Source organism: Pelodiscus sinensis, chromosome 17 (assembly GCF_049634645.1).
Source record: "Pelodiscus sinensis isolate JC-2024 chromosome 17, ASM4963464v1, whole genome shotgun sequence".
Classification (NCBI taxonomy): domain Eukaryota; kingdom Metazoa; phylum Chordata; order Testudines; family Trionychidae; genus Pelodiscus; species Pelodiscus sinensis.
In genome coordinates, this window is record NC_134727.1 from 21,633,330 (window position 1) to 21,657,524 (window position 24,195).

The 24,195-nt window shown below is 43.7% G+C and overlaps 1 protein-coding gene across 1 annotated transcript; it reads left to right on the forward strand.

Moving 5' to 3' along the window:
- Positions 1–1,111: 1,111 nt before the first annotated feature.
- PLAC8L1 (PLAC8 like 1) lies at positions 1,112–23,721 on the forward strand. Its single transcript, XM_025187486.2, has 4 exons — positions 1,112–1,325; positions 15,391–15,524; positions 22,026–22,162; positions 23,578–23,721. The coding sequence occupies exons 1-4, from the start codon at positions 1,201–1,203 to the stop codon at positions 23,719–23,721; spliced, it is 540 nt and encodes a 179-aa protein (XP_025043271.2). The 5' UTR covers positions 1,112–1,200.
- Positions 23,722–24,195: the final 474 nt, after the last annotated feature.

Genomic DNA, 24,195 nt, shown 5'->3' on the forward strand with positions numbered 1-24,195 from the left:
AAATTCTGCCACTGACCTAGCTGCTATTTTTTGGGCCAGTGGAGTACTTAAGAACGGCCATACTAGATCAAACCAAAGGTCCATCCAGCCCAGTATCCTGTCTGCCGACAGTGGCCCCTGCCAGCTGCCCCAGAGGGAGTGAACCGAACAGGTAATTATCAAGCAATTACCAGCGACACCTTGGAGTAGGTAGTAGCATCTTTACTGAAGTGCTGCAGTGGCACAGCTGCTGCATTTTAAGTATAGACATGCCTTTGGCAACTGACTTCTCATATTGCTTTTGGTGCATTGTTGAAAGATTTCTTCAAACACCGTGAAACAAGATATCACAAGTTAACAGAAAAGTTTTCTGTTAAAAGCATTTTTGGCAAAGAGTATCTAGATTGGCACAGACACTTTTCCGCAAAAGCACTTTTTGCGGAAAAGCGTCCTTGGCCAATCTAGACGTGCTTTTCCGCAAAAAAGCCCCGATCGCCATTTTTGTGTTCGGGGCTTTTTTACGGAAAACAAATCTCAGCTGTCTACACTGGCCCTTTTGCCCGAACGGGAACAGCATAGTATTTCCGCAAAAAGCACTGATTTCTTACAGTAGGAAGTCAGTGCTTTGGCGGAAATTCAAGCGGCCAGTGTAGACAACTGGCAACTTTTTCCAGAAAAGCAGCTGATTTTCCGGAAAAACTGGCCGGTCTAGACACAGCCTAACTGTTAGATGTTCTAGTGTGAAAGACTATGGGAAAGGTGCTAATACTACTAGATCTGATATTTATACCACTATACACTTCATGGCTGGAATGATAGGCTCACACTATTGAATCAAGTCTGTGGCAAAACCATGCATGGGAACTGATTAGCAGTTCTTAATCAAGAAGGACTAGATTATCTTCTATCACTTGAAACTTCAGGTCTGTATCTTCAGTCATTTTAAAGGACTCTCCCATCCACCACAGACATGCTTTAGAAGCTATCTTCAGATTTTGTGTAAAGATGTATGGGTAGGGGAGGATGTATATGTGTATAATTTCTGGGGGAGGATGGGATTTCCCTTTCTAATCGGAGGGTTATTTCAGATGTTGGAACCCCATTGTGACATCAGGCCTGAGCAAGTAGTGATGTCATCAGCAGTCAGCTGCGAACAATCTTGAGGCACGTTTTAATCCAGCAGAGAAGGAAAATTTTCTCTCTCCTTCCTTTCAGCCAGAAATGAAGCGGTTGGGAAGTCGCTGCTTCAGCACAACTGAAGAGGCTTTGCTACCTGAGATCCAAGTACCGTTTATGCTTTCCCTAGTAACTCCTGATGATGGGACCGTTTTTCTTTCTTCTCTAGGGTAAGAAATAAAGTGAGATGCCTGCCCTTGGCTTCATAGTTTTGACACTATAAATAATATGTATGGGGAAAAATATTTGACAGGTGATAAGAAATGTATGTTTGCTGCGATATAGCGCTGTGCACAGGGTTCAGTTTGGTATAAGTCTTAGGGCTTGTCTACATGGGCAAGTTTTGTCCCCAAAAAACCCTTTTTGGTGACAAAACCTGGAGAGCAACCACATTGCTCTGTGACAAAAGTCGTGACAAACTCCCAGTTTCAGAAATAAAACCCTTCCCCCTCCATGTGGGAATTTTGTCTCCTACCCTCCTTTTACTATCAACAATCATAAGAACGGCCGTACTGGGTCAGACCAAAGGTCCATCTAGCCCAGTATCCTGTCTACCGACAGTGGCCAGCACCAGGTGCCCCAGAGAGGGTGGACCGAAGACAATGATCAAGCGGTTTGTCTCCTGCCATCCTTCTCCAGCCTCTCACAAACAGAGGCCAGGGACACCAAGTCTATTCCCTGGCTAATAACCTTTTATGGACCTAACCTCCATGAAATTATCTAGCTTCTCTTTAAACTCCATTATAGTCCTAGCCTTCACAGCCTCCTCTGGCAAGGAGTTCCACAGGTTGACTACACACTGTGTGAAGAACTTTCTTTTATTAGTTTTAAACCTGCTACCCATTAATTTAATTTGGTGTCCTCTAGTTCTTCTGTTATGGGAACTAATAAATAACTTTTCTTTATTGGCCCTCTGCACACCACTCATGATTTTATAGACCTCTATCATATCCCCCCCCTTAGTCTCTTCTTTTCTAAACTGAAGAGTCCCAGTCACTTTAACCTCTCCTCATGTGGGACCCGTTCCAAACCCCTAATCATTTTAGTTGCCCTTTTCTGAACCCTTTCCAAGGCCAAAATATCTTTTTTGTGGTGAGGAGACCACATCTGTACACAGTATTCAAGATATGGGCGTACCATAGTTTTATACAGGGGCAGTAAGATAGTCTTGTGTCTTATTTTCTATCCCTTTATTAATAATTCCTAGCATCCTATTTGCCTTTTTGACCGCCGCTGCACACTGTGTGGAAGTTTTCAGAGAACTATCCACGATAACTCCAAGATCTCTTTCCCGATTTGTCATAGCCAAATAAGCCCCCATTATACTGTACCTAGAGTTGGGGTTATTTTTCCTGATGTGCATTACTTTACACTTATCCACATTAAATTTCATTTGCCATTTTGTTGCCCAATCACTCAGTTTGGTGAGATCTTCTTGGAGTCCCTCACAGTCTGCTTCTGTCTTGACTATCCTAAACAGTTTTGTATCATCCGCAAACTTTACCACCTCACTACCAACTTTACCCCTTTCTCCAGATCATTTATGAATAAGTTGAAAAGGATTGGTCCCAGGACTGACCCTTGGGGGACACAACTAGTTACCCCTCTCCATTCTGAAAATTGACCATTTATTCCTACCCTTTGTTTCCTGTCTTTTAACAAGTTCTCAGTCCAAGAAAGGACCTTCCCTCTTATCCCATGGCCATGTAATTTACACAAGAGTCTTTGGTGAGGGGCCTTGTCAAAGGCTTTCTGAAAATCTAAGTATACTATATCTACTGGATCTCCCTTGTCCGCATGTTTGTTAACCCCTTCAAAGAACTCTAATAGATTAGTAAGACATGATTTCCCTTTACAGAAACCATGTTGACTTTTGTCCAACAAATTATGTTCTTCTACAGGCCTCACAATTTTATTCTTCACTATTGTTTCGACTAATTTGCCAAGTACTGAAGTTAGGCTTACCAGTCTATAATTGCCAGGATCGCCTCTAGAGCCCTTTTTAAATAATGGTGTCACGTTGACTACCTTCCAGTCATTAGGTACAGAAGCCGATTTAAAGGATAGGTTACAAACCACAGATAATTGTTCAGCAATTTCCCATTTGAGTTCTTTTAGAACCCTTGGATGAATGCCATCCGGTCCTAGACATTTGTTAACATTAAGTTTTTCTATTTGTTCCAAAACCTCCTCTAATGACACTTCAATCTGGGACATTTCCTCAGATTCATCACCCACAAAGGATGGTGCAGATTTGGGAATCTCCCCAATGTCCTCAACCACGAAGACTGAAGCAAAGAAATCATTTAGTTTCTCCGCAATGGCTTTATCGTCCTTGATTGCTCCTTTTATATCTCGATCATCTAGGGGACCCACAGGTTTTTTAGCAGGCTTCCTGCTTCTAATGTACTTAAAAAACATTTTGTTATTTCTTTTTGAGTTTTTGGCTAGCTGTTCCTCAAAATCTTTCTTTGCTTTTCTTATAACATTTTTACACTTGATTTGACAGTATTTATGTTCCTTTCTATTTATCTCACTAGGATTGGACTTCCACTTCTTAAAAGATACCTTTTTGTCCCTCACTGCTTCTTTTACATGGTGGTTAAGCCATGGTGACTCTTTTTTAGGTCTCTTGCTATGTTTTTTAATTTGGGGTATACATTTAAGTTGGGCCTCTATTATGGTGTCTTTAAAAAGTTTCCATGCAGCTCCACTCAGGACTAAATCGAGAATTGCCTCTCCCCTTGTGGGTTCCTGCACCAGCTCTAAGAAGCAGTCATTTAAGCCATTGAGAAATTTTATCTCTGCTTCTCTTCCTGAGGTGACATGTATCCAGTCAATATGGGGATAATTAAAATCCCCCATTATTATAGAGTTCTTTATTTTGGTAGCCTCTCTAATCTCCCTCAGCATTTCAATGTCAGTATTGCTGTCCTGGTCAGGCGGTCGGTAATATATCCCTACTGCTAATTTCTTATTATTGGAGTATGGAATTACTATTCATAGCGATTCTATGGGACATGTTGATTCATTTAATATTTTTATTTCATTTGATTCTACATTATCTTTCACATACAGTGCCACCCTGCCACCCCAAAGTGTACTACAGAAGGCTCTTTTTTGGCTGAGTTTATTGAACCCTAGGATGTTTCCCACAATGCCCAATTAGCCTCTTTGGTCAGTGCTTTGAACTCTGCTGCTCTGCAGCCACAGTAAACAGGTTATCAGAAATGTGCCCCTCCCCATGACAAACCATTTCCTACTGGCTGGGTCATTGTGTAATGCTCCTCATGGCATCGTCTCAGGGAAACCAAGGTGGCTATTCCTGAAGATGGTCTCCTTTTTGGAGCCCCCCAGAGCTTTTGGATCTGATCAGTATGTGGTGGTGAAGAACTGGTGCAATCACAACTGCAAGTGTCCTGTAGGAACTGGGACACATACAGTTGCATTTCTCAAGCCTTTTGAGAGAAGGGGTATGACTGAGACACTCTGCATTGCAAAGCCAAGATAAAGGAACTCTGGCAGGCACGCCAGAAGGTGAAGGAGGCAAACAGCTGGTTTGGTGCTGCACCCACAACATGCCATTTTTATAATACCACCCTGGGTGGGACTCCCATGTCCACAGCCAAGGACCCTGTGGATACTTCCCATAGCACAGAGTCAGCAGAAACAGGACTTACCCTGGAAGCAGAAGTTCTTGATGAAGAGATGGCAGTGGACTAGGCGGAGGGCTCATTGCAGGGTCACAGAGTGTGGAAGGCAGCCAGGAACAGTTCTGACATCCGGAGGTTCATGTTGACTCGCAGCAACTGGAAGTGGAACATGAAGCAAGGGAAGAGATGCAGGAAAAGTTGCTCTATTGCAGTGTGGTATGTGGGAAGGGAATGCGGGGTGGTAAGTTGCTCTGTTGCAGCTGAGGGGGGAGGCAATGGCAGCTGGGAGGGGGCAACGGTGCTGCTAGAACCCAGGTCACACATATTTGGGCTGCATAAGAGCAGGGCACCCTCTGTTTCCCTCCAGAATCAGAGCTCTGGCTTGCCTGTTAAACGTCAGCAGGACTATATCAGCAGAGTAATGGCAGCCTGTGGACAAGTGTAGGATTTGTGGAAGAAAACATTGTCCTCACTCTGCGTTTGTAAGCAACAAGTAGCCAGAGGCAGTTTTGTTACGAGCTGCAGCAAGGGAAAAACTGGTTCGGACGGGGGGGGGAAGCCTCCCCCCCCCGAGGCAGATCTTTGAATACAAGCAATTATGAAGCAGTTTATATACTGTCTATTAGATATAATAACAATAACTATTAGTCTCCTTCCCATTACAAACACCAATGGCTAACAGTTATTTAGTTCCACCCAGATGCTCCTTATCTCAAGGTCCCTGCCAGAGTCAGCATTCTGTCCTTATCTCCGTATGGAGGTGAGAGGCAAAGGCAGCGTCTAATTACAGATCTCGCGTTGTCAGGCCACAGACTTAGCCTGACTCTTGCTCTCTTGTTAACAAGACCAAGATGGCTGCACACAAATTCCCTTATTCCCTTTTCCTGCCTCCACAGATTATTACAAATTGTTTTCATGTACACCTGCTGCACGAGTGTGGACCGTACTTTCTTGGGGCCCCATGACCAATACTCCTTTCCACTGATCCCACCTTTGAAATTCAACATGATCAGAGTGTCTGGAGAGATCTGTGTTTGCTTCTAGGGTAACAAGAAAAGTGGCCTGTTTCATTCAGAGATGTGCATGTTAGTGAAATGTTTCAACCTTTATAGGAACAGAACAGCCACTCTATTGTTAATGGTTACCTTTCAAGACCAGATCTTGATTAGGTTTTGTCAGCTGAGGAAAAAAACCTCAGAGGACCAGAAAGGACCTAGTGAAAGATAGTTTGCAACATTCAGTGTTCCAAACTGAGAAAAGGGAGGAAAGGTGGGCCAGGGAAATGAAAGCTAGAAAAGAAGCCACTGAATGCATGCTAAAGCTCATGGAAGACCAAACTGAGATGTTGAAGTGTTCCAATCAAGATGCAAAGCTAACAGAAGCAAAGGCCTCCCTGACAATACAAGCACAATTCTTTTCCCAGCAACCCCCTTTCTATGCCCACATACTCATTTTTGCAGTCTGGTATTGGCTTTTTAGCAGCACACTCCACTCCCTGTCACAGCAGCCGAGATTTTGACAGCTGGATGTTAACACAGTTGCAAAATTTTTCAATAAGCTAAATATTTACCCTTCCTTCCCACCAAGCATTGACCTATGGGTGTGACTATGATTGAAAGAGATCAATAAAGACAAAACTGATCAAAGGTTCAATGAGTTTATTTGGTGTGACACAACCCAAGCCAATCACTCTGGCCCCTGTGGAAGTCTGTAACAGCCTTTGATTTCATGGGAATACCTTGCTCAGGATCAACAGTTGGATGAGGCAGGGAAGCAACCCCAAAACATGGAAATATCAATGCTCCTCATTGTCAGAGTGGTTCTTCTGGGCATCCCTGATGTTGATGGTTGCTCGATGGTCTCCCCTGACAACCTGAGTGTGTGGCTGTTAATACTGTACACCCAGGTGCTATACCTCAGTCCTCCACCTATGGGCAAACATGTCACCCTTACTCTCACACAAATTATGGAAGCAACAGCACATGGTTACCACCTTGGGGATCTGATCCTCCATAAGGTCCAGTCTGCCAAAGAGGCCCCACCATCTCTCTTTCAATCTGCCAAAAGCATATTCAGGCTATGGCTACACTGCCATTTTTTTGCGGAAAAGGATATGCAAATCATGCTTGCATTTGCATATCTTCTTTCGATTCTTTTTGCAGAAGAGGTTTTGCCGATAAAAAGCCCGTGTAGATGATGCCATTTGTCGGAAAAAACCCTCTTTCGCAAGATCCTGTAAACCCCGTGTAGACGGGGCTTCAGTAACCATGTGGCATTGGCTTAGCCTGTTGTTGAACTGTTCCTTACTGCTGTCCAGGTGCTCCACGGCTTCATGAGCCAGGATTGTAAGGGGTAAGCTGGATCACCTAGAATCACTATGGGCATTTCCACACACCCCATTGTAATTTTGTGATCTAGAAAGAAAGTCCAGCTGAGAAGCTGATTGGTCCTTTTATGCTTTCCTGGTCAATGAAGAGAGAATTAATGACTGCATGGGACACCAGCAAAGCATCCAGAATCCAAATTCTGATTAAACCACATGAATATTTTTCAATAGTGTCTTCATTGGATTAGAAAGATAATTTGAATTTTGCTGGATTTATTCTCCACTGAGATTAGGGACAACTTGAAATACTCAATTAAATGTCAATGAGAGACACAAATCAGCTACTGAGTAGGAAAGGAATCCCCTTTAGGAAACAGCCCAGAGTGAGCCTATTTACAAATGCTCACTTCAAATTTTTATGTCGTGTTTTGCACTTTCATGTGGCTCTATGTTAATATTGACCGACTCTCAGGGATAGGGATGCATTTATCCCCATTTTACAGAATTGAAAATGATGGCATGATACAGTGAGGTTGAGTCTTGCCAGAGAAGCATCAGTACAGAACTGGGATTACAGCACAGGTCCTGGACTGGGCCTCCATGACTGACATGGAGAAGATCTTCCCTCTTGTGTGCATGTATGTGTTAACAGCTTCCATAGCATCTTCCTCGTGCTTACATGGGGCTGGGGATGAGGCTGAAAGAGCCCTACAACCCCTCCAGCAATTCTGTGGAGAATCCACTACTTGGGCAATAACACAGCCAGCGTTGATATCACTTCATGCACCAGGCTCCTCTGTACTGACCCAAAGTGTAAGAGGAAAGAGGGAATCCCAAATCCAGGGCAGAGGCACAGAGCTGCCTTGCTGATGGCTCTCATTCTCAAGCAGAACCCTGATTTCTCCAGTGTGGCTTATCACAGGACAGCTTTCCATTGGACACTTGACATAAGAGGGTGGCAGGAGTTCTTGGCTCTTAGGTCCACGTTGACTGGTCTATGCTGCCATTTCTAATTTAAGTGCATGTTGTTCCATATGGTCAAAATATTGACCAAATGATCATAGAATGGTTGTGTGCTCCCAGAGAATAACATTCAGAATGCAGAGGATTGACACATGCTGTCCCTCCTGAGTTATTCAGTTTAATGGCAGAACCTATTGATAGTGGCAAGTAGGACAGCCTCCCAGATTTAGCACAGTCTAGCGACTGCTATGTTCTTCTACTGCTGGACAAAGGAGGAGAAAAAAATAGTTCCCGTAGGATACTATAGTGGAGATTTTTTTAAATGTTGTGATTTACTGAGGTAGCACTCCTGCAAGAAGTCTCAAAAACCAACAAAACCAAAAAGCAGTTCAGCAAAAAGCAGTGTTGCTTCACCCGAAGTCCCAGGAAAAGAGTCAACTTCTCAATGCCTTTTTATTAAGGTTCTTGCTGTTTCAATTTCAAGGCAAGTGGAACATCAATACTGAAGCTAGGGAAATGTAATCACTGTGTGGAGCATTTTAATAAATAAAATGGTTTGAAAAATTCCATGCAGCTCAGATGCTGCTGCCAGTTCTTGGTTTTTAAATGAGGCTTGAACAAAGCTGGCCTAATGCTCCAGGGAAAATAAACCTGGGGACTGGGAGCTAGTTTCTGGTCTCGTTCTCACCCCTAATTGTGCTGCTACCATGACATGTAGGCTGGGGCTGTAAAGGTGCCACATAAAATTCCTCCATTGCAGGAGCTGCTTAGTTTACATGGTCTTATTTTCATAGAGTTTACGTCCAGAAGGGCCCATTAGATCATCTAGTCTGACCTCTTCTTCAATATAGGCCGTGAATTTTCACCCAGCTACCCTTATAGAAAGGCTAATATCATTCTGGGGAGTATTAACAGGGGTGTTATATGTCAGAAGATAATTGTCCTACTCTACTTGGCACTGGGCCTACTCAACTCAGCTGGATTACTCTCAGTGTCATGCCTACCCATAGGCAAAACACGCAGCCGCATAGGGCACCATGACATTTGAGGCACCAAAGTCTTCAAATTTCATGGTGCCCTATGCAGTTCTGTGCTGCCTATGGGCTCTGGAAGCCCCCAGTCCCATCCCCTTCCCCCCTGCAGGCTCAGTGCTTCCTCACAGCAGTTTCAGCAGCCCCAAACCTCATGCCCCTGGCTGTGCCATCAGGGCTCAGCACCCAGCCCCTGGCTCACCAAGCAGTGGCGAGTGACACTTGTGAGTCCAGAGGGTTCAAGACGGAGCAGGGGACAACCATGAAGCAGGTAGCTGGAGAGAACCAGCACTTTCCTCTTAAAAGTGCCACTTCTCTCCAGTCAGCTGCATGTCCTCCTGCTGCTCCTCCCGCCTGCGCCTCCCTCCTGGCCCAGCTCTTGCACTGTCAACAGGACACCATTGCAGTAAGTGACGTCTTGTCCAGGAGAGTGGGCAACCCCTTTCCTTACAGCTTCAATCTCCTTTCCACCCTGTGTGGAGCAGTTGGTCAGGGAGAGAGGGGGAGAAGTGCTGGTGCAGAGGTTGAAAATAGGACAAAAAGTCACGAGCTTAATCTCAAGCAGAGGAGATTTAGGTTCCATATAAGGAAAAACATTCTAATTATAAGGGTTAGTTATGCTCTTGAATAAGCTTCCAAGAGAAGCTGTGGAGTCCTGTAGCCAGACAGCCCCCCCCCCCATCTCAACCAATCTTGCTTGCCCTCTGAGATGTCTGTATACAGGGCAGAGAAGGAACAATAAGAAAATCAGCATAGCCATTAAGCTTTGATCTGCTTTGATGCGAGATCAGGATATGTGAGTGTTCCCTGACTCTGAGTAACGATTAAGGCAATAAACTGAGCTCGAGGCTGCAAGAAGTGCCCGGCTGGTACCCATGTTGATTCGAACACACACAGTCCCTGGGAGAGGAATTTCCCACTGAGAAAAAGAATGCCCAGTACTTCCAATTTAATCCTCTCAACTCTCTCTTACAAGTGTAAATTAAGTTCACAACTCCCTTGTAAGAACTGGTCTCACAAAAGACAGACCAGCACCATTTGGCATCACAGATAAGAAAGAGAAATACGTGACCCAATGGGTATAAAGGTGGGTACAGGAGCACACTCACTTTTGAGTGTCAAACTACCCTCTACCTGCTGGTCGGGTTAGGTGTTTTGACCTCCCAAGGTTCCACGGGGACGCCCACCTCGTATTTTCGTTTTTCCGAGGAATCGAGGGACCGATCCTGGCCTGACACGCTGGGACTGAGCGACGCAGAAGGGGGTAAAAATTGTACCCGTATGTGTCCTTTTGTTTTAGTGCATGCATAGAATAGAGCTCTTTAAAGATTAAGCTGTCATTTGGTACCATTATTTTCTATTTCTATTATTTTCTATTTATTTCTATTTTTCTTTGTAACCATTTTTTTATATATATATATATACTTGCCAGCAGTTAAGAAATAGAACAATAGCCATTGCAACCATATGATTTATAAGCTTCCTCAATAAACCTGTAACTGTTTAAGCTTTAACCTGACTCCTTCAGTTGCTGTAACAGAACCAGGCACAATTTAAAAGAACTTCAGCCGGTCATTAGGGAGAGATATAGGGAGAGCTTGGGCGTTTGGATTTGTGTCACACCCAGGTGTCAGAATCTGTTGGGGCACTTCTCAGCCTCCTCCAGGCTGCCCGCTGCGAAGGAATCACAGATTCTAGCAGCTAAAATCTGAAGTGTAATAAGCTCTCCCTGTACACTTATTGGGCACCCGTCAGCCTCCTCCAGGTTGCCTGCTGCAAGGGACCCCGGTCTCAGCAGTTAAAGTTTCGGGTGTATAGTACACACACAGTATAGGAAGAGCTTGGGTGTTTGGATTTGTGTCACACCCAGGTGGCAGAATCCACTGGGGCACCTTTCAGTTTTTCCCAAGGCTGCCCGCTGCGAAAGAATTACGAATTCTAGCAGCTGAAATCTAAGGTGTTATAAGCTCTCCCTGTACACTTATTGGGCACCTGTCAGCCTCCTCCAGGTTGCCTGCTGCAAGGGACCCCGGTCTCAGCAGTTAAAGTCTCGGGTGTATAGCACATACACACTGCCCTGACCGTTGGCTGACAAGTCCCTGTCATTGAAGTTTTTTACGAACAGGCTGGATCAATATCCGTCATCGTTGGTCTTGGTTTGATTGGTCCTGCCTCAGTGCTGGAACTTGGCTTTAAGGACTTCTCAAGGTCCATTCTAGCCCTACATTTCTATGATTTTATGAATTTAGATAGAGCCCAGGTGATTTTAGTTAGACAAAAACATTCCAGTCCTCAGGAAACTAACTCATTTAGTGCCATTGGCAGAGAACAAGAGAGTCTGAGGTACCACAAATGCCTGAATTCCCTGCAATAGCAGGCAACAGATTAGTTAAGGCAGTGTTTCTTGAACGTTTTAAGACCGAGGAACACCAAACAATAATTTTTCTTTGTGAGGAAAGTTATTGCGCAAAAAAAAAAAAAGGTTAACTGCCCCTTTAAGGACGGCCATTTTGAATTATGTTGTTCTCCGCAGCACACGTCCGACTGGCTCCGGTGTGCCTCGGAACGCAGTTTAAGAAACACTGAGCTAAGGCATGCCCAGGTAATCATAGAATCATAGGGCTGGTAGAGACCTCAAGAGGTCATCGAGTCCAGTCCCCAGCCCAAAGCAGGACCAATCCCAACTAAATCAACCCAGCCAGGGCTTGAGGGTATGTCTACACTACCACCCTAGTTCGAACTAGGGTGGTTAATGTAGTCAACCGGAGTTACAAATGAAGCCCGGGATTTGAATTTCCCGGGCTTAATTTGCATGTTGCCGGGCGCCGCCATTTTTAAATGTCCGCTAGTTCGGACTCCATGCCCGCGGTTACACGCGGCACGAACTAGATAGTTCAGATTAGGCTTCCTATTCCGAACTATCTGTACACCTCGTTCCATGAGGAGTAACGGTAGTTCGGAATAGGAAACTTAATCCGAACTACCTACTTCGTGCCGCGTGTAGCCGTGGGCACGGAGTCCGAACTAGCAGACATTTAAAAATGGCGGCGCCTGGCAACGTGCAAATGAAGCCCGGGAAATTCAAATCCCAGGCTTGATTTGCAACTCTGGTTGACTACATTAACCACCCTAGTTTGAACTAGGGTGGTAGTGTAGACATACCCTGACTTAAAAACCTCTAGGGATGGAGATTCCACCATCTCCCTAGGTAACCCATTTCAGTACTTCAGCACCCTCCTAGTGAAAGCTTTTCCTAATATTCAACCTAGATCTCCCCCACTGTAACTTGAGACCATTTGCTCCTTGTTCTGCCATCTGTCACTACTGAGAACAACCTCTCTCCATCCTTTCTGGAACTTCCCTTTAGGAAGTTGAAGGCCGCCATTAAATTCCCACCTCACTCTTCTCTTCTGCAGACTAAACAAACCCAAATCCCTCAGTCTCTCCTCAGAGGTCATGTGATCCAGCCCCCTAATCATTTTGGTTGCTCTCCACTGGACCCTCTCCAATGTGTCCACATCCTTTCTGTAGAGGGGGCTCAGAACTGAATGCAATACTCCAGATGTGGCCTCACCAGTGCCGAATAAAGGAAAACAATCACTTCTCTAGATCTGCTGGCAATGTTCCTCCTAATGCACCCCAATATTCCATTAGCCTTTTTGGCTACAAGGGCACACTGTTGACTCATATCCACCTTCTCATCTGCTGTAATCACCAGGTCCTTTTCTGCCGAACTGCTACTTAGCCAGCCAGTCCCCAGCCTGCATCAATGGTTGGGATTCTTCTGTCCCAAGTGCAGGACTCTGCACTTGTCCTTGTTGAACCCCATCAGATTTCTTTTGGTCCAATCCTCTAATCTGTCTAGGTCACTCTGGACCCTATCCCTGCCATCCAACGTATCTACCTCTCCCCCTAGCTTAGTCATCTGCAGACTTGCTGAGGGTGCAATCAATCCCTTCATCCAGGTAATTAATAAAGATGTTGAACAAAACCAGCCCTAGAATCAATCCTTGGGGCACGCCACTTGAAACTGAACCCTAATCTGACATCAAGCTATTGATCACTACCCGGTGGTCCCGGCAATCTAGCCAGCTTTCTATCTACCTTACAGTCCATTTATCCACTCCATAGTTCCTTAACTTGCTGGCAAGAATATTGTGGAAGACTGTATCAAAAGCTTTGCTAAAGTCAAGATATATCACAACCACTGACTTCCCCATATTGACAGAGCCAGTTCCCTCATCATAGAAGCTAATCAGATTAGTCAGGCATGACTTGCCCTTGGTGAATCCATGTTGACTATTCCTGATCACTTTCCCCTCTTCCAAGTGCTTCAGAATGGATTCCTTGAGGATCCCCCTCCATGATTTTTCAGGGGACTGAGGTAAGGCTGACTGGTCTGTAGTTCCCTGGATTGTCCTTCTTCTCTTTTTAAAGATGGGAACTACATTTGCCTTTTTCCAGTCAACCGGGATCTCTCCCGATCTCCATGAGTTTTCAAAGATAATGACCAAAGGCTCTGCAATGACATTTGCAAACTCCTTCAGTACCCTTGGATGCATTAAATCCAGACCCATGGATTTGTGTATGTCTAGCTTTTTTAAATAGTTCTTAACCTGTTCTTTCTCCACCAAGGGCTGTCCTCCTCCTTTCCATACTCCGTTACCTAGTGCATTTGTCTGGGAGCTGAACTTGTCTGTGAAAACAGAGACAAAAAAAGCATTGAGTACTTCAGCTTTTCCCACATCATCTGTCACTAGATTACCTCCCTCATCCAGTAAAGGCCCAACACCATCTCTGATCACCTTCTATTGCTAACATGCCTTTAGAAACCTTTCTTGTTACCCTTCACATCCTTTGCTAGTTACAATTCCAATTGCGCTTTCGCCTTCCTGATTACTCTCCTGCATTCTCAAGCAATATATTTATACTCCTTAGTCATCTGTCCAAGTTTCCACTTCTTAGAAGCTTTCTTTTTATGTTTAAGCTCACCAAGGATTTCACCGGTAAGCCAATCTGGTCACCTACTTTGCTTTTCTTATTGCACATTGGGATGGTTTCTTCCTGTGCCTTCTTTAAAATACTGATAGCTTTCCTGGATCGACAACCCTTGCTGGAGAGAGAGGCAAAACTTCCACAAACTCCTAGCCAGTCTGACATGGTGGGAGGGGAGAACGTTCCTGATCCATAATCTGCGGGTCTGTACGACCCTGAGCACATCAGGCAGGCACTGAGAAAAGGAGGGGAAAAATTCAACAACCTTAGAATACATCTGGGAGATTGTGTAGCTGAGCAAAAATTTCTTCCTGACCCTGCAGGTCAGGAATCTCTGAAGCATGAGATCTGATTTGTTGCTCCTGGCCCTGAGTTCCAGCATCCTGGACGTAAGAAAGAGGGCTGACAACATGGCATGGCGGAGACAATAGGAATGGGATTCACTTTAGCACTTAGCACTTCTACCATTCTGGGCTGCAAAGATCCCTTCAGATAAATGTGGTGATGCTGACATAACTTATCCTGGGGTTTGCATCATGTGCTGTAGGCACTGTCTGGGTGATACAAAAAGATGGATTAATGGTACTTTGCCATGCCTGGCACCCTGCTATCCCTACCTTGCATCTTCTGGGGTGCACCTCTTGGAAGATGAAACGTAGAATGCAGCCTTAGAAGAATTGCTCACAATACTACTTTGGAAAGAATTTGGCGCTGGCTCAGAAACCAAGTTTCATGCTAGGTCCAACAAGGAGAAGGATACCTTTCAGCATGCAAATGAATTTATTCCACTCAAAGAAAATCAGTATCAGTAGCTCAGCCCTTGAAAACCCCCTCTGGTGAAATCATGAATGATTTGATACATTCATCATAAGGATGAAAGGTTTGTGCTAGGAACATATTTCTAGCATTAACATTCAAGAGGGAAATTGCAGTGATTTGGCTGGTGGATGCTGAAATCTGCATGAATATTGTATATTTTCACTTGAAGTACTTGGTTTCTGATCATTTCTTTGTTTGCTAGAGACTGAAGGGCACTGGTGGTCAGCTATATATTCTGCCTCACTCTATGAGGCTAGAGAGCAGCAGCAACAGAAGCAGAGAAAAACAAAACTGCAAAAGAGGATAGCCATAAACAAAGCAAATTGGTAGCACTAAAATAATGAATTCTATTTTTTTTCTGTCAAACTTGGGATTGCCTCATTTATGAACATCCTCAGTGGTAAAACCCAGACTCCCTTTTTTATTTTATTGCTTGTTTTTCAATCAGACGCAAAAAGCTAACAGCGCCTGTGACAACTCAGCCAACTCGTGGGATTCATATGTCCACCATCACAACAGTCATACGGACAGGAGGAGACTGGACCACTGGCCTCTTTGATATCTGCAGTGACAAGCGTGTTTGTAAGAGTTTGCAGTGTTTTATCATTGCTTTCATTCTTCCTTTGGGGATAAATGCAAGTAACGCGGGGAGGTAAACAAAATGAGACTTCCATTGACCAGTTATGAGACACTGGAGACTGAAGACTCAGATCATCCATCATGGGTGGTTTAGGGGTAATGAAATTAATATTACAGAGACGCTCAATAAATAAATAGTCAATTAATAAAAACAACGCTTGTGAAAGCATCATTAATGGATTCTATCATTCTATTTTGGGTGTATCTCATTATCTCATTTTGTCAGTGGGGAAACTGAGGGATCAAAAGATTAAGTGTCTCACTGAAGCTAACGCAGTGAATCAGCAGTGGAATCAGGAATACACCAGTTCTCCTGATTCCAATGCAGGGGCTCAAAGCAGTAGAATGCCAGTCGCAGAATCCTTGGTTGTTCCATGTTTGTTTTCTTACTGGTTCTCCATGTAAATGAGAGTCTAAGAGAACAAAGTATTAGCCAGCATAATGCAGGAACTCATTCAGGAATTTACAAATAATCTTTCACACACCCGTTCGCCCTTGGTTTTCCTGGTACATCCTGGAAGCTTCCTCTCTATAGTCCTGCTAATGAATTACCCTGCTGACTTTCACTTGCCAGTTCTGTGCCTTTCCTAAATAGGGGACACCCATCCTATTATAATGCAAGGTGATTTGTAATGTGGGCAAATGATGAGATCAGCACCAACTCTCTGAGGGTACGTCTAGACTACGTGCCTCTGGCGACAGAGCATGTAGATTAGGCTATCTGGCATAGGAAAATGAAGCAGTGATTTAAATAATCGCTGCTTCATTTACATTTAAATGGCTGCCACGCTGAGCCGATCAGCTGTTTGTCGGCTCAGCATGGTAGTCTGGACGCTAATAAGAATTCTTAGTAGGCAATTAGAGAGGAAGAGTACTAACAGTACAAATCTGCTGTTAGTATTCTTCCTCTCTAATTGCCTACTAATGTTTCTTATCTGCCTCTTTTGACTATCCAGTCTTTAGGTGCTTATAGACTATTTGTTTTTCCTGTTACATTCCAGCTCTGCTTTCCCCTTCATATTTTTGTACCCAACTGTCTCTTCTTGGTCCCTCACTCCTATTTTTTCCTCCCCCCACCCTTCTCCCTATTTATTTTAGTTCTGGACATCCAACACTCTGGTATCTGAAGAAGTGGGCTGTGCCCACGGAAGCTCATGATACCATCTGCCTGTTTTGTTAGTCTTTAAAGTGCTACCAGACCATTTGTTGTTTTTTAAGTTTAACCAACTCTCTACTTTTTCTCTAATTTACTTGTGACAGTGATTACCATAACTGCCCTGCATTCTGGAATGGTCCCTAATTGGAATGGCTAGTGTTCCCATTGCCAGAAGGAAGTGGGAGGAAATGAGCTCTTGTTTCTTGTCCTGCCCTGGGGGCTGAATTAAACCACATCAGTACTTGGGAGAACAAAGGAAGAAGGTCTGAAAGCCTCCATAGCTCCTGCCAACTCAGTTTGCTCTTGTGCATTAGTGAATTGCTTGAAGCCATATTATTTGGTGAGGTAGTTTGTACTTTCTGGTGCCATCGCTGTCAGTACTGATTACAGTCTTAAATGCAGGGGACCCCCTGAACCAGTGCCCCCGCACCCATCTAGTTTTCTGCCAAAGCTGCCAACTAACTTTAAATAGTTGATCAGTTCTTGAAGATAATCTCTAAAATATTGAGAACAATCCTCATCAAAAGAGAATTGATTCTGAGAGGTATCATTTTAAGAGGAGTTACTCTCGCCAATGCGAAGGCATTCCTTCAGATAACCAGAGTAAGATAGTACTGAGGGTACGTCTAGACTACATGGCTCCATCGACGGAGCCATGTAGATTTGTTTGTTCAGCAAAGGGAAATGAAGCCGCGATTTAAATAAGCCCCTCCAGAACCTAGATCAGTAGACTTTGGTTTAGGCATTCTCTATGTGACTGCAGGCCATCAATTTAAGTTATGCAGCTTAATGAATAACATAGCTAAAGTTGATGTACATAGGCCTGCTTGATGTGGTATCTTCACCATGATAAAGTGACAGCTGATGCCCTTCCATCAGCTCCACTTACTCTTCTTGTTTTGGTGGAGTGTTGGAGTCAGTGGGCGAGCGCTCGGCACTTGATTTATCATGTCCTTGTAGATAAATCAGCTCCCGCTGGATTGATTGCTGTCTGTTGATCCAGCTTGAAGTTAGACATTCCCTCTTAGGGTATGGGGCTAACAATAAAAGTGTAAGTGTTTGGGTTCTCACACCTCCCTTCCCCATGAGTTTTCAGAGTCCTGGCACCAGCCTGAATGTGAATATCTACACTGCTATTCTGAGCACATTAGCCTGACTTCTGCAACCAACCCTAAGTCAATCGCCCTAGGTTCTGAGATGTTGTGCAGTGGATCACAGAGCAAACATACCCTCAGTCTCTCGGGGCATGTTTGCATTGCTGCTGGGAGCAGGTCTGCCTGGGGAGTAGTTCGGGCTAGCAGCCAGAGTCCAAGCTCCCCCGAATCCCTGGATCTGAGCGTGAGTGTCTAGCCCACGCTGCTGCTTGTGCCCCTGTGTCCTCCCTGCTCTTCTTAGCATTCTAACTTGAGTCAGCTTCTGTCTACCAGGCTGGGACATACGCTGCCATGTAGACATACCCTCTATGTCTCAGATCCTCCTTTGTAAAACAGGGCTCATGGCACTGCCATTTCTTCATAGGACAAATATGTGACACACTGTGAGATGCCCAGATACTCTGGTGATTGGGGCCAGACAACTCCCTTAATTAGATTTTGATTAGCCCCTGCCTCCCCCCCAAATAGGTCAATTCTCCAGAGCTGAAAAGCGAGTTTAATTGTGTGATTTTTCCCTGATGGAAGGAAGTGGGGATTGTGGAGTGATTAAGGCACAGGACTTGGGAATCCTGGGTTCTTCTCCAGGCTCTGCTAAAGACATGCGGTAGCTTAATTTTTCTATCCCTCAGATTTCCCATTTGCAAAGTGTTGATGATATCTTCACCACACTGTGACATTACACTGAATTCTTGTATATCAACCAAGGGTATTGATGTCCTTAGGTAGGAGACATGGAAAGTATTAATTTCTATTTAAAAACTGATTCTTGAACTTGCTCAATATTAAATTAACTTTAATGTTGTCATTCTTTTCAATTAGAGAATACATTTATTTGTATGGTGACAGATCCATATAGGCTATGTCTAAACTACACCGCTCTGTCGGCAGAGGGATGTAAATTAGACATCTCGAAAATGCAAATGAAGCCACGATTTAAATATCCCATGCTTCATTTGCATAATGGCAGACGCTGCTTTTTTTCAAAATGTGACTTTTCGGAAAAAAAACCCAGTTTAGACTTCAACAGAAATGCCCCTTTTCGAAAGATCCTGTACTCATTTTTTTTTTAGGAGTACAGGATCTTTTGAAACAGGGCATTTCTGTCGAAAAGTCACCGTCTAAACTGCCATTTTTTTAAAAAGCCCCGTTTTGAAAAAAGCAGCGGCCGCCATTATGCAAATGAAACACGGGGTATTTAAATGCCAGCTTCATTTGCACTTCTGATACATCTAATTTACATCCCTCTGCTGACAGAGGGGTGTAGTTTAGACGTAGCCGTAGAGTGATTGTAGTTCCTGGAGGAGTTGAAATGATAGGCGAGAAAGGGCTAAATTTCTGGCTTTCTCCTCTTCTTCCTTCCTTTAGTCTAATCAAATAATGGAAAAGTGAAAACACATTATTTCCAACTTTCCATTTGCTTTGGACTTAAGTCCCTTTCCAACCAACCGAAAAAATGGCAGGATAACCCAGAGCTGTAATTTTTGTGTGCCCATGGGCCTGCATGTAGAAGACATTTAAGCAAATATACTCTTTACTCCCTTATTGAATGTGGTCATAAATTATGTGAAGTGAGCAATAGAATACATAAGCCCCTTTATACTGCAGCTGTGTTAAATTTTGACTGCCATATGAATTCATTTTGCTGAAACCACTTATAATATCACATTAGCCATCATACTGGAAAATTTAAGTATAGTTGGGCCAGATGCCTGGATAGCGGTCAGCACTAACATCATCCATGGAAGTCAGCAGGAATAATGGATGCTCAGCACCAAAAAGGATTTGGCCAACCAGTTGTTTCCCTTTTATCTTCATCTTCAGTGTTACAGTGGGGTTTGCATTATCCTCATGGCGTGTGACACTAAAAAGACACCATTAAGCAATGGCTCCCTGACATCCCTGACAAAGAGAGTGACAGTATGTTCATAAACACACTTGTGTTTTTTTAAACAAACTCTTTTGTGTATAAGCAGTTGCTCAACATTAAATAAGGCAATGAACCTGCCTTCTGTATTTTAGTTAGACATACCAAACAATCCTAAACATGCATTATTTCCCCTCTGATCTTTAAAAAGATAATTTCTTTGCCTTAAGTATAAAAAAAAGAAAACAAAAGAAATTGTTGCTGCAATTTCTAATCTGTTAAACAAAAAGTAAACAACTAATAGCAATGTTTTTTCTTTGTTTCTTTTGATGTTTTTTTTCTTTACTAGCACTTCAGGTTTTCTTGTCTTTATTTTCTCTCACTTATTATTTTCTTCCAGGTTTCTTTTCTCCTTTTATCTGTCTTTCATAATATGTCAACAGAAAATCATCACTATTAATTTGCAACAAGGATACAATCTGGAGCAAAGCCAGATTCAAAGGCTCACTCTGAACTAGTTCTCTGAATTTTATTCTGAACACAACTCTAAGGGTCAAGTCTGCTTATTTTATGGGACATGTTTTATAATGCCAGTTGGAGGAATAAACAGTCATATGTATGTGCTTGCAATTACTCAATAGACCAGTGAAGTTAAATTGTTACTGGAGCCACTGAAATAATTCTGCTGATATGCATGTTCTCAGAAAGCTGCTACTGCTTTGACTTATTTCTCTGAAGGTAGCCCAGATGAGCTTACAGGTATGAGGTCAAACTATTCCCTCATTTACACCAACTCTACTAAAACCAGTGGAGTTTTATAGTGAGGGGGCAGGGTTTTTCAATTCCAATTTCTGGCTGGGTTAATTGGGTCATAAACATGGGTTGCAAGACCTGGTTGGCATCACTAGTGCACTCAGCCACATGCAGAAAATATCCTCCTGGTCGAATAACTGTTTAGTTTCTCCTGCTGCGTCACCTGGAATCATTGGCTTTGACTTTGTTGTCTTAGCCAGTACTCTGTTCCCAGATGAGGCAAGTTGAGGGCTGCGGCCGTACTATTTCTTTCAGCTTTGTCATTTTCATATTGAAAATGATGACAAATTTAGGCTTCCATTGAGATTAAGGTGAAGATTTCCCAAAAAGGGGGCTATGGGCTACAATTAACAGAAATGGGTATATTTGATTGAAAAATACTACATCAATTGTCACCAAAGAATGAAATGAATGATTCCAGGCAGTGGGCTTTAGGGTGCTGTAGTTCTGTTACAAGGATGAAAGCACTTGTAGGTGCTTTTACTCCAGATTTGAGAACAAAAGACATTTAAATGAACTGCATGAAATTGTGACAATAATACTGTTGAATTTACATTTTTCAAGAATTTTAAAAAGGAAAACAAATGAATCCAATTGGGATACAGTGCTGTCTGGAAAGACATTTGAATACAATGTCTTTGCTCTCTATTCATCCCTCTTATTGTTCATGGAGTGACACTTCCGGAGATTTAGGCCCATGTGCATTACAGGGGATCGCTGTATTGTAGCTGCATCTTCTGACTTGTTAGTTGGAACTGTAGTATATAAAAAGGCCTTTATTATCAGAAAAGTGTTATATAGGCTACTTTTGTGGAAGTGAGCAATCTTAAATATAGAATCATAGACTACTGGACCTGGAAGGGATCTCAAGAGGGCATCAAAGTCCGGTTTCCTCCCCTCACAGCAAGACCGAGGACCATCAAGATCATCCCTGACAGATGTTTATCTAATCTGCTCTTAAATATTGATATAGATAGTCTATATTTATATAGGCTATCTATTGTATACCTGCCTTGGCTATTTTAGTTCAATGACTAAAAATTCTAATCACACTGATCAGCAAAACCATAGAGCAATGCTTGGTTGAAGATTGTATAGTTCATAGACATTAGAACCAAAAATGACCTGCTGGGCCAAGTAGTGCAGTGATGACCAAACTGTGACTTATGAAGCCCCACCTGGTGTTCTACAGACAGCTATATTTTTAAGAGCTAAGAACTAGACGGTTGGGAAGAGGACATGGGAGGCCAAGTCAATTGCCCGCGGAAGGAAGCCATTGGAAAGCCACCACCTCTCTGACAACATTGGGTTTGCTAGAATTCTGTGAAGTTCAGTTCATCCCAGAGGGGACAAGGCTATTAGAACAAAATGAATGTTCCAGGTTATTTTCAAAGTGCGGTTTGCCACTTGGTAATTGTGAAACTACAGCACTCCTGTGATTGTGATTGTGATTGCAGGTGTCTGTGGTGCGTTGTGTAGCCCATGTCTAGAATGCAACCTTGCAAGGCACTACGGGGAGTGCCCATGTTTCCCACTGCTGCCAGGTTCCTCGTTAGCGTTGAGAGTGGGTGCCAGAGAGAAATACAAGATACGAGTAAGTCTTTGTGTGTGTGTTTGGGGGAGGGGAGGTTGTTTTTACAGCTTACATAATGCTAAGAGGCATGTTCCTCCTGTGCCCAAAAGAAACTGCAGCACAAGCTTAATATCTGTAGACATGGGCAGATGGGATTAGTGTGCTAGGGTGTGCCACTGAATATTGATAATGTAGAAATTATTATGCAAATGTAAAAGTTCATTTGGGGTCCGATCCTGAGAACAGAGATCTCAGCACCTCACTGGCCTTCCTCCTTTATTTTCAGCTAAGGTCTGAACAGGGTCCTTTTGCCAAACTCCATTGTGATCTTAGAATCTGTTTTTCAGATGCCTTAATGCATTTTTAAAGCAGAACTAATGCATTAAACCTCAAGAATGCCCTTTCTCTTTGCACGGAGGCAAAGGCAGCATTTGATTTATAATAGAATGCCAACTCCAAGCAACTACTCATGTTTTTTAAAGTACTTTGGAAGAACAGAACTGTGGGGGATGGTGGGTGGGGATTGTTTTTGTTGCAGTGAATTTACATAGCCAGAGCTGATGCTTTAAAATATTCATTGCTATGCAATCAGGATGACAGGAGCAAAGAGCATTGTTCACACCAGTGGAAAGACACTATAAAGGCCTGATAAGGGACTGAGTATGCTCAAATCTCATTGGCTTTAATGGGAGTCATGGGCACTCAGCCCCTTGCAAGATCAGAGCCTAAGGTTATGTCCCTACTGCCATGAGGGCATGTAACTGTGACTTGTGTCGATATATCCAGGTTAGCTTTAATCTACCGAGGGTGGGTACTGACAACAGCAGCAGGGACGGGGGGCAGACAGCCCTCAGTGAAGCCCGGACTGTGGCGCTCTCCTCCTCCCCCAGCCTTTAGAGCCGTGTGGTGTGGCGCTCTGGCAGCGATTCAAAGGACCAGGGCTTCAGCCACTGCTATTGTTACTGCAGCAGCGGCTCTTTAATTCACTGGGACCTGGAGCAACTGCCCCCTACCCATTCCCGCCTGTCAGTGGGCCTGGTCAGTAGGGAAGCTACGGGCTGTACAAACCTGCTCAGGACCCTCAGCAGTCATCTGGCCTGCGCTGAAGACTCCACTGCCACGGCTTCACTACTATCCACTTCCTGAGCTAGCTAGATTAGTGGTAGCTTGGGTTTGCCTACACTGACCACCCTGCTTGGACTGTAGACAAAGCCCATGTCTTCTGTGGGCCAGTAGATTAGATGAGATCCTGTTAGATACTGGACTCAAATCAATTCTCATTTACTCAATGTAAACCCAGAGTAATTTGTTGATTTAGATCTGAATCAGGCCCTAGAACTCATGCTCTCTACAGGGTGATCAGAAATACATAGGGAGGCAGAAAAGCTGCTTCACAATCATTTCATTTGTGAGAAATAATTTCCTGCCTTCCCCAGGGAACCCTGTGTGACGACTGGATGGCAGTTAATTGCTGCTGGCCTTTTGCTGTTTGCCAAGTGGCCCGAGAGCTGAAGAGGAGGGCTACAACCCCAATCTATGAAATAAATACTGCTCCTACTGCTAGAGATACCTCCGTTTAAAAGTTTCCAGCCAGAAAGCTTGACTCGTGACACTTCCTTTTCCTGCCAATGTAAAATGCCCTATTTTTAGAAATAGAATGTGTTTGTGTCTTACAGCAAGGGCTCTCTAACACTCCTGTGAGGTTGTATATGTCAAACCCTGATATAGCACCCAATCACCTCAGCTGTCAGTTTCTACAGTGCAGCCATGTTAATGTGGTTCAGTGATTTAGGGCTTGCGTTGTAGTCTGGCACTGCGGATGACCCCTGTCGCTCTGGGCACAGGGATCTGAAATTGTAACGTGAAGCATTTTGCATGCAATTCCTTAGAAAAGCAGGAGTGAAAAAATCACTGCAGCTGAAAAAGTGATAGGGAATTAAGAACAAATTTAAGGGAGGAAGCAGAGTGCTGTGGTCAAGGTACAAAACTGGAAGTAAAAAGAAATGGATTTTTTCTCCAGCAACTCACATGTGACACCCAGGCGGTAACTTAAT

What these genes read in the sequence shown, in the direction of transcription:
- PLAC8L1 (XM_025187486.2), top strand. Translation starts at nt 1,201, where the DNA reads ATGAAGCGGTTGGGAAGTCGCTGCTTCAGCACAACTGAAGAGGCTTTG. An exon ending in GTTTTTCTTTCTTCTCTAGG is followed by an intron (nt 1,326 to 15,390) that starts GTAAGAAATAAA and finishes TTTTTCAATCAG; the next exon opens with ACGCAAAAAGCTAACAGCGC. An exon ending in CTGCAGTGACAAGCGTGTTT is followed by an intron (nt 15,525 to 22,025) that starts GTAAGAGTTTGC and finishes TTGTGATTGCAG; the next exon opens with GTGTCTGTGGTGCGTTGTGT.